The sequence below is a fragment of the Nannobrachium achirus genome (genome assembly GCF_963921795.1).
Source record: "Nannobrachium achirus genome assembly, chromosome: 2".
NCBI classification, from domain to species: domain Eukaryota; kingdom Metazoa; phylum Chordata; class Actinopteri; order Myctophiformes; family Myctophidae; genus Nannobrachium; species Nannobrachium achirus.
In genome coordinates, this window is record NC_137811.1 from 78,858,094 (window position 1) to 78,869,201 (window position 11,108).

Below are 11,108 nucleotides of genomic sequence, written 5' to 3' on the forward strand. Positions count from 1 at the left end.
GTTCTTACTTAGATACTAGTAGACACTGTGCTTGTACAGTGTTTAAACAGTCTTTAGATGCACTGTTCTTACTTAGATACTAGTAGACACTGTGCTTGTTACAGTGTTTAAACAGTCTTTAGATGCACTGTTCTTACTTAGATACTAGTAGACACTGTAAGTGTTTAAACAGTATTTAGATGCACTGTTATTACTTAGATACTAGTAGACACTGTGCTTGTTACAGTGTTTAAACAGTCTTTAGATGCACTGTTCTTACTTAGATACTAGTAGACACTGTAAGTGTTTAAACAGTCTTTAGATGCACTGTAATTACTTAGATACTAGTAGACACTGTGCTTGTTACAGTGTTTAGATGCACTGTTCTTACTTAGATACTAGTAGACACTGTGCTTGTTAGTGTTTAAACAGTGTTTAGATGCACTGTTCTTACTTGGATACTAGTAGACACTGTGCTTGTTACAGTGTTTAAACAGTCTTTAGATGCACTGTAATTACTTAGATACTAGTAGACACTGTGCTTGTTACAGTGTTTAGATGCACTGTTCTTACTTAGATACTAGTAGACACTGTGCTTGTTAGTGTTTAAACAGTGTTTAGATGCACTGTTCTTACTTAGATACTAGTAGACACTGTGCTTGTTACAGTGTTTAAACAGTGTTTAGATGCACTGTTCTTACTTAGATACTAGTAGACACTGTGCTCCGTTACATATACATTTCAATGTATTTAGTAAGGAACCGTGCAATAACCTCCGCTCTGCGTCGGTGAAAAAAAAAACCTGTCAGGATCCTATCACTGAGCCAGATGTTATCCCTTACTTAGATACTAGTAGACACTGTGCTTGTTACAGTGTTTAAACTGTCTTTAGATGCACTGTTCTTACTTAGATACTAGTAGACACTGTGCTTGTTACAGTGTTTAAACTGTCTTTAGATGCACTGTTCTTACTTAGATACTAGTAGACACTGTGCTTGTACAGTGTTTAAACAGTCTTTAGATGCACTGTTCTTACTTAGATACTAGTAGACACTGTGCTTGTTACAGTGTTTAAACTGTCTTTAGATGCACTGTTCTTACTTAGATACTAGTAGACACTGTGCTTGTACAGTGTTTAAACAGTCTTTAGATGCACTGTTCTTACTTAGATACTAGTAGACACTGTGCTTGTTACAGTGTTTAAACTGTCTTTAGATGCACTGTTCTTACTTAGATACTAGTAGACACTGTGCTTGTACAGTGTTTAAACAGTCTTTAGATGCACTGTTCTTACTTAGATACTAGTAGACACTGTGCTTGTTACAGTGTTTAAACAGTCTTTAGATGCACTGTTCTTACTTAGATACTAGTAGACACTGTAAGTGTTTAAACAGTATTTAGATGCACTGTTATTACTTAGATACTAGTAGACACTGTGCTTGTTACAGTGTTTAAACAGTCTTTAGATGCACTGTTCTTACTTAGATACTAGTAGACACTGTAAGTGTTTAAACAGTCTTTAGATGCACTGTAATTACTTAGATACTAGTAGACACTGTGCTTGTTACAGTGTTTAGATGCACTGTTCTTACTTAGATACTAGTAGACACTGTGCTTGTTAGTGTTTAAACAGTGTTTAGATGCACTGTTCTTACTTGGATACTAGTAGACACTGTGCTTGTTACAGTGTTTAAACAGTGTTTAGATGCACTGTTCTTACTTAGATACTAGTAGACACTGTGCTTGTTACAGTGTTTAAACAGTGTTTAGATGCACTGTTCTTACTTAAATACTAGTAGACACTGTGCTTGTTACAGTGTTTAAACAGTCTTTAGATGCACTGTTCTTACTTAGATACTAGTAGACACTGTGCTTGTTACAGTGTTTAAACAGTGTTTAGATGCACTGTTCTTACTTAGATACTAGTAGACACTGTGCTTGTTACAGTGTTTAAACAGTGTTTAGATGCACTGTTCTTACTTAGATACTAGTAGACACTGTGCTTGTTACAGTGTTTAAACAGTGTTTAGATGCACTGTTCTTACTTAGATACTAGTAGACACTGTGCTTGTTACAGTGTTTAAACTGTCTTTAGATGCACTGTTCTTACTTAGATACTAGTAGACACTGTGCTTGTTATACAGTGTTTAAACAGTGTTTAGATGCACTGTTCTTACTTAGATACTAGTAGACACTGTGCTTGTTACAGTGTTTAAACAGTGTTTAGATGCACTGTTCTTACTTAGATACTAGTAGACACTGTTGTCGTTGTGTTACAGTGTTTAGATACTAACAGACACTGTCCTTGCTGTGCTGCAGGTCGGCCATCCATGGCAGAGGTCTGTTCTGTAAAAGGAACATCGAGGCTGGTGAGATGGTGATTGAATACGCAGGAAACGTCATCCGTTCTGTCCTCACCGACAAGAGAGAGAAGTACTACGATGGAAAGGTATTAATCTATTAATCTATTTAAACTATTAATCCATTTAATCTATTTAATCTGTTTATTCTATTAATCCATTTAATCTGTAGAAGTACTACGATGGAAAGGTATTAATCTATTTAATATATTTAAACTATTAATCCATTTAATCTGTTTATTCTATTAATCTATTTAATCTGTAGAAGTACTACTATGGAAAAGTGGGTTTTAGCTTACCCCATGCGTCTGTAAAACAAAAGAGTAACGTTATTTTAAAACAACTACCTATCTCTCTGCCCCAGGGCATCGGCTGTTGTTTTAAACTGTTTTAAACAGTATTATTGTTCTGTTTCAGGGTTAGGCTATTGTTTTAAACTGTTTTAAACAGTATTATTGTTCTGTTTCAGGGTTAGGCTGTTGTTTTAAACTGTTTTAAACAGTATTATTGTTCTGTTTCAGGGTTAGGCTTTTGTTTTAAACTGTTTTAAACAGTATTAGTGTTCTGTTTCAGGGCATCGGCTGTTGTTTTAAACTGTTTTAAACAGTATTATTGTTCTGTTTAAGGGTTAGGCTGTTGTTTTAAACTGTTTTAAACAGTATTATTGTTCTGTTTCAGGGTTAGGCTGTTGTTTTAAACTGTTTTAAACAGTATTATTGTTCTGTTTCAGGGTTAGGCTGTTGTTTTAAACTGTTTTAAACAGTATTATTGTTCTGTTTCAGGGCATCGGCTGTTGTTTTAAACTGTTTTAAACAGTATTATTGTTCTGTTTCAGGGTTAGGCTGTTGTTTTAAACTGTTTTAAACAGTATTAGTGTTCTGTTTCAGGGCATCGGCTGTTGTTTTAAACTGTTTTAAAACTGCTGTTGTTTTAAACTGTTTTAAACAGTATTATTGTTCTGTTTCAGGGCATCGGCTGTTGTTTTAAACTGTTTTAAACAGTATTATTGTTCTGTTTCAGGGTTAGGCTTTTGTTTTAAACTGTTTTAAACAGTATTATTGTTCTGTTTCAGGGCATCGGCTGTTGTTTTAAACTGTTTTAAAACTGCTGTTGTTTTAAACTGTTTTAAACAGTATTATTGTTCTGTTTCAGGGCATCGGCTGTTGTTTTAAACTGTTTTAAACAGTATTATTGTTCTGTTTCAGGGTTAGGCTTTTGTTTTAAACTGTTTTAAACAGTATTATTGTTCTGTTTCAGGGTTAGGCTGTTGTTTTAAACTGTTTTAAACAGTATTAGTGTTCTGTTTCAGGGTTAGGCTGTTGTTTTAAACTGTTTTAAACAGTATTATTGTTCTGTTTCAGGGTTAGGCTGTTGTTTTAAACTGTTTTAAACAGTATTATTGTTCTGTTTCAGGGTTAGGCTGTTGTTTTAAACTGTTTTAAACAGTATTATTGTTCTGTTTCAGGGTTAGGCTGTTGTTTTAAACTGTTTTAAACAGTATTAGTGTTCTGTTTCAGGGTTAGGCTGTTGTTTTAAACTGTTTTAAACAGTATTATTGTTCTGTTTCAGGGTTAGGCTGTTGTTTTAAACTGTTTTAAACAGTATTACTGTTCTGTTTCAGGGTTAGGCTTTTGTTTTAAACTGTTTTAAACAGTATTATTGTTCTGTTTCAGGGTTAGGCTGTTTTAAACTGTTTTAAACAGTATTAGTGTTCTGTTTCAGGGTTAGGCTGTTGTTTTAAACTGTTTTAAACAGTATTATTGTTCTGTTTCAGGGTTAGGCTGTTGTTTTAAACGGTTTTAAACAGTATTATTGTTCTGTTTCAGGGTTAGGCTGTTGTTTTAAACTGTTTTAAACAGTATTATTGTTCTGTTTCAGGGTTAGGCTTTTGTTTTAAACAAACAGTATTAAACAGTATTATTTGTCTACTGTTTCAGGAATAGGCTAGGCTAGGCTACATGTTGTTATAAACAGTATTATCTGTCTCTCCAGGGCATCTGCTGCTACATGTTTTAAAAGGTTTTAACAGTATTATTTGTCTCTACTGTTTCAGGGCTAGGCTAGGCTACATATTGTTATAAACAGTATTATCCTTCTCTCCAGGGCATCGGCTGCTACATGTTGTTTTAAACAGTATTAAACAGTATTAAACTGTTTTAAACGGTATTAAACTGTTTTAAACAGTATTATCTGTCTACTGTTTCAGGGCTAGGCTAGGCTACATATTGTTATAAACAGTATTAAACAGTATTAAACAGTATTAAACTGTTTTAAACTGTATTAAACAGTATTATCTGTCTACTGTTTCAGGGCTAAGCTAGGCTACATGTTGTTATAAACAGTATTATCTGTCTCTCCAGGGCATCGGCTGCTACATGTTCCGCATCGATGACTTTGACGTGGTGGACGCCACCATGCACGGCAACGCGGCACGCTTCATCAACCACTCGTGCGAGCCCAACTGCTACTCGCGCGTCATCAACGTGGAGGGCCTGAAGCACATCGTCATCTTCGCCCTGAGGAAGATCTACCGCGGCGAGGAGCTCACCTACGACTACAAGTTCCCCATCGAGGACGCCAGCAACAAGCTCAACTGCAACTGCGGAGCGCGGAGATGTCGCCGCTTCCTCAACTGACCACCGTAACTGCTAGAGAGAGAGGATTGTAATTAAAGCCTTACATTAAGGCTTCCACTGGAGCGGTCAGGGATTAAAGCCACTAGGAGGCCGGGAGGGGAGGGAGAAGACTTCCTGTAAGGAGAAGAACAGCCACTAGGGGGCCGGGAGGGGAAGCGAGAAGACTTCCTTTCGGAGAAGAACAGACTAAACTGTCGCTAAATGTCTTTCCTGCTTTACTTTCACATGACAGCCTAAAACCAATGGATGCTTCCTTCTGCTAGAGGAGGGTGTGCAGCGTTAGCGTAGCGGCGTTAGCGTAGCGGCGTCGCTCGCCTCCTTGTGAGGTTCATGTTCATGTTGATGACACCAGCTGTGTGTCGGGCTTAGGTTAGGCTTAGGGCTAACCATGACACCAGCCTTCTGTTTCATCACCAACCAGCCGACGCTGGGCTTCATTACTACGTGTCGATGTTTTCTTATTTAAGTGAGAGACAGAGATTACTTTTTACCTTTTATTTTCAGATCGACGTCGTTTCGTTTGTTTTCGGACTCGCCTAAATAATCACGTCTCGTCTCCGGTGACGAGGAGTTCTTTAAGCTCTCTAGCCAATCAGCTCGCCAGGACCTGTTCAACCTTTTAATTTTATTTTTATTCACCTTGGACATTTCTCCTTTCTGTTTTGTTGTAGATATTTTCTTTGTAGATACTGTAGTAATATTTCTTTTCAACCATGGTGCTAAGATCTGATGAGTCTTTTATAAGCTCTTAATTTTAAGGCTTTTAGTTTTCTTTTGTTTTGTTTTTGTTTTTCTTTTTTTTTTTTTGGTTCCCATCGATGTTTAACTATAATGTCTGATCACACACTGTAGCTTGTTTTAAAAGACACTTGGAAATCAGGTGTCTTCATAATGTCCATCTGTCTCATTAGAATTATAATGTCTCATTATAATTATAGTGTCTCATTATAATGTCTCATTATAATCTCATCAGTGTCTCATTAGAATATCTCATAATGTCCCTCCTTCTCAAGCCTCGTCGGTGCTTCGTCCCGCGACGGCGTCGCACGCTTAAAATATCCGTTCTACAAGCTCACGCCGGGTCACCTTTGTGACGAGTTGTGAGCTTGTAGATCAGATGTTTTCCTAGCACGAGTCGGGCTTCACACTGGAACGGGAGATTTATTTTCTTTTTTTCTTTTTTTATCCTACATGTCGGCCATCGTGTGTGGAGTTGGTTTTGAACGGACGTTAGTCTCCGTACAGTTTGTGTAGCGAACACTAACCAAGAGTTGAGCTTTTTTTGTTTCTATTACTGTCCTAGTATAATGCTGGTTCTTCTCTTTGCAATAATGTTTCAACTTGTTGCCGTAGGATTGCACACGTCGAGGGTTCAACTATTCACAAAAAAACTAAAACGAGTCCAAATAGTTCGTAGACATTTCTCCCCGGGAGCTCGACTGGCGTCGGGGAGATCGCACTGCTAACGTGCTAACGGCAATGCTAACGTGCTAACGGCACTGCTAACGTGCTAACAGAATAAAAACTGTGCGTTCCTCTTCCTCGCTGTCCTCGGCGTTGGGAGTTAGCGGGGGCGGCGCAGGTTGCGCACCGCACCTTAGCGTTATTATTTAACGAACGCTTTCCTGGCCTCAAATCACGAGCGTTTAATTTTAAACCAACGGATAAACGAACGCTGGGGATTCGGCTGTGGTTTATCTGAACCTTCACACTGTTATTGGGTTAGGGTTAGGGTTAGGGTTAGGTAGGCTAGGTTAGCTAGGCTAACCCTAACCCTAACCCTACACACTGTTATTGAGATCTAGACGTTGTTTGTATTTATTCATGTTTCTGCAAAAAGGTTGGGAAGTTTGTTTGTTGCTTCTCGTGTACAAAATGGTGACGGTTTAATATATTGGGAGACCTGCCCTAGGGTTAGGGTAGGTCTTAACCCTGCCCTCACACCCTCCTGTTTGTTTCTGTTTGTTTACACTCGATTTCCTTATTTTCACTCTTTTTTTACTTGAATCTTGTTTTGAGATGTTTGTATCTTGTTTTGAGATGTTTGTATCTTATTTTGAGATGTTTGTATCTTGCATTTAAAGCCTTTATTTGAGTCGTTAGTCTGAAGCAGGTCTTTTTTCTTTTTTTTAAAGATAATTTTATTTTGTTTAATTTTATGTATTTTTTCATTTGGTAGTTATTGGTCTCCTTACTGCCCCCTACTGGAGGCTCCATGTTGGCTTTATTCTGTCCTCTAAACCCGCCCCTTTCTAGTGTCATCCAATCAATGTGATGCAAAGCTTAGTAGTCCCGCCCACCCTCCCTGCTCGTCCAATCTCTTGGATGTAGCCCAGTATCGGCACGTGTCAATCATCCTCGTCATCTTCATCCAATAAAACGAGAGCAGAGTCACTCCCAGCTTCCTGGGTTAGGCTAAGCTTAACCTTAACCCTGCTAGGCTAGGCTAAATCTAATCCTAACCCTGCTAAAGGAGTTAGGGTTAGGCTAAGCTTAACCTTAACCCTGCTAGGCTAGGCTAACTCTAATCCTAACCCTGCTAAAGGAGTTAGGGTTAGGCTAAGCTTAACCTTAACCCTGCTAGGCTAGGCTAACTCTAATCCTAACCCTGCTAAAGGAGTCTACCTCAGATGTTGAGACGGATAAATAAATAAATAATACTAATGCAAAAACAGAGTTAGAAAGGACGATGCTTTCATTCTGCTGGCTTCACGCCTGCTTTATTCTTAGTTGTCGACGCAGCGAACGAACGCTGCAACGAACGTTGCAGCGAACGAACGCTGCAGCGAACGAACGCTGCAACGAACGTTGCAGCGAACGAACGCTGCAGCGAACGTTGCAGGAGTCCAGGCTTTACGAGGCGTCGCTCTACCACGGAGTTCGGCGTGTGAAAGCGACGTGCAACTAAGTGTATCTCAGGCTGTTCTGTCCTGTGCGTGTGCCTGCGTACGTGTGCCTGTGTGTGCGTGTGTCTGTGTGTGTGTGTGTGTAATGAAGGATGTGAAGGCACTCGTGGAAGCCTGAAGTTACCCTGACCATCTCTCCCAGAAACCTGTTCAAAAATGTGTATGTTGATATATATATATATATATATATATATACACACACACACATATATATATATATAGTGGGGTTATTATTTTAAAGTATAAAAAAGTGTAAAAGGCATAAAAATGAGAAAATACGTGTGAACTTTAAATATGTGTCTTTGTTACCTTGTACAAATAAAAGCCTGAGTTTGTAAATAATTGTATACATATTTCTAAACCTGTTAAATTTTTCTATGCACTTTTTTTATTTATAATAAAAATGTTAAGATGTTTGAACAAATCACAACGGTCTCTTGGAATCAAATGTGCCATTTTAGCAGCCAGATGTAATCTGTAATCTGTAACCTGTAAGATCTGAATACAACAAACTGGATGGGTTAGGGGTCTGTAAGATCTGAATACAACAAACTGGATGGGTTAGGGGTCTGTAAGATCTGAATACAACAAACTGGATGGGTTAGGGGTCTGTAAGATCTGAATACAACACACTGGATTCTGTAAGATCTGAATCCAACAAACTGGATGGGTTAGGGGTCTGTAAGATCTGAATACAACACACTGGATGGGTTCGGGTTATGGTTATTGCGACCGTAGGTCGCATTTACTACCAAAACCTCCACCGGCTGCTTGACTGCCAAACTACAACCTCCAAGGACCCCCGCAGCCCCAGGGACCCTCAGGTCCCTGGGGGACCCCCAGATGTAAAGAATGACCAAATGTGCTAACACGTCACACGTCACACTTTTTCCCTGCTTATATCTCCGCACCCGTTGACCCGATCCATGCCAGATTTTACACACACACTCCTTGCCTGCCAAACTACAACCTCCAAGGACCCCCGGAGCCCCAGGGACCCCCAGATGTAAAAAATGACCAAATGTGCAAAAATGACCAAATGACCACCCCAACGGGGCTGCTCACGGGGAATTCCCGGGGACCACCGACTCCTGGTGCTCCAGAACGGATGCAAAAGTGGTGGCGCCCCCAGTGAAGGACCCCCTGCCACTGCAGCGCACATAAAATGCCGTAACTCGGGCTAGGAGCGTCCGGGAGAGCCGGGGCCGGTACCTATTCGTCCGCCAAGGCAACGCGGAGACCCCACCCCTCATTTCTCACATGGCCCTATTCTAGTGCCACCTTCAGGCTGATTTTTAAAACACATTTTTGGACACTGCTCCTATAGTTTTTGCCCTAAAATCACGAATATCACTACACAGCATGTCTACACTCATGTCATCAACATGGATCAGGAAGATTTTGGAAAAACACATGTTTGCCCTATTTGTGGAGATAAGCCACCTACGGTCGCTTATCTCCCGATTAGGGAGTCTTACTGGTGTTTAGGGTTATGTTTAGGGTTAGGGTTATGTTTAGGGTCAGGTGGGAGCGATAGGCAGTTTCTACGCTGTTTGTGGGTTAGGGTTAGGTTTAGGGTTAGGGTTATGGTTATGTTTGATAGGCAGTTTCTACGCTGTTCTTTGTGCGTCGCAGGCCAATCACAGCCACCAGCTTTGGCGATGTAAACGTTGTTTCCTCATTGCCAATAAAGCTCCTTTTGAATTGACCCGGGAAAGACCCGCTGTTATTGGCCAGTAGTAACTTTGAGTGACATATATATATATATATATATATATATATATATATATGTCACGGTTAGATAGAGAAACGGTTAGATCAAGAAACGGAGCGCTCGTCGTGCGGGGCGGAACAAGCGGTCGCTTTGAGCCACAACAACGTAGCGTCGGCAGGAATGATAGCGCCTCACCCCACGGAGGTTAGGGTTAGGGTTAGGGTTAGGGTTAGGCATAGTTTTACTGAGGTTAAGGTTAGGGTTAGGGTTAGAGTTAGGCATAGTAAGCTAATGGCTAAACACAGCCGAGCTAGGCTAGTAAACAAGGAAAGAGAGTCGCAAATGAGTGACGTCAGCGCCTAAACTAGTGAATGGCTGTTGTCGCCATCTGGTGGTGATTGGTGTGTGGTGAACGACAAAACAAGTGCTCTTACCACGGTCTAACTGAGTTACCCAATCTAACTGTAACATATATATACTGTATAAAGCTAGAGGTATCTAGCTTTATATATATATATAGAAGTATCTAGCTAGTGAGAGAGAGAGAGAGAGAGAGAGAGAGAGTTTGGCTTCTCCTCTTTGTCTGTGCCAAGTGTTGGTTTCATAAAAATCCACCATTGTCACGGTTAATAAATTAATCAGTCAGTCACCTGTGTGTGTGTGTGTGTGTGTGTGTGTGTGTGTGTGTGTGTGTGTGTGTGTGTGTGTGTGTGTGTGTGTGTGTGTGTGTGTGTGTGTGTGTGTGTAAATAATGTGACTTGGCTGTGTTTAAAGCCGTTTAACTGACTATTGCCGATGGAGAGGTTAGCATTATGTATTGAGAGGTTAGCATTATGTATTGAGAGGTTAGCATTATGTATTGAGAGGTTAGCATTATGTATTGAGAGGTTAGCATTATGTATTGAGAGGTTAGCATTATGTATTGAGAGGCACTCTTGCCGATTTCGTAAGAGACTCGTCGCCAATTGCAAGATATTTAAAAGTTATTTGTTGCCATGATGAATGATGATAACCCCTTCTTATACTAGACTAAGGATTTATATTGTTGTGTTATTGTTTACAACCACAATTATACACGTGTGGCAAGATGGCGGTTCCACTAGTTTTACTAGTAGGTTAAAGGCTTAGAAGCCTTTTCAGAAGTTAATTTAATGTTTTCCATTTAATGATTTCCTTTATCGTCATCTTGCGCTAATGCACGCAACTGTTTTCGCCAGGTTTTAAGGTCTTATTTTAGTTGTTTCTCATAAGCTCGCGACCCTCCTTGCCCATCAGCCCCCACCGTTGCGCTCAGGGTCACCGGGAAAACCGCGACTTTCCAACATCAGCTTAGCTCACCTGGAGGAATGTCACAACCTTCCGTAAGTCTGGCGAGGTTTCAACTCCAAAGAACGTCATGATTAAATGCACAGGTTAAAATAATTAGTCACATTAAGCTTGTCTGTAACGTCTGATTTAATGTTGATGCTAAGATATTTGGTTTTCAGTTCCTGACTGCAGGTCTTGGTGATCA

The 11,108-nt window shown here is 39.9% G+C and overlaps 1 protein-coding gene across 1 annotated transcript in view; it reads left to right on the forward strand.

Annotated features, from left to right (window-relative positions):
• kmt2bb (lysine (K)-specific methyltransferase 2Bb) overlaps positions 1 to 5,035 on the forward strand; it is a gene marked incomplete at its 5' end in the record, with an annotated part of 107,280 nt that extends 102,245 nt beyond the window's left edge. Inside the window, 2 exons of the mRNA XM_080744627.1 lie at positions 2,299 to 2,428; positions 4,700 to 5,035. Of these exons, the coding sequence (XP_080600753.1) occupies positions 2,299 to 2,428; positions 4,700 to 4,975 (406 nt within the window). The 3' untranslated portion in view covers positions 4,976 to 5,035. The remainder of the gene's footprint in view (positions 1 to 2,298; positions 2,429 to 4,699) is intronic.
• Between the last annotated feature and the right edge of the window lie 6,073 nt (positions 5,036 to 11,108).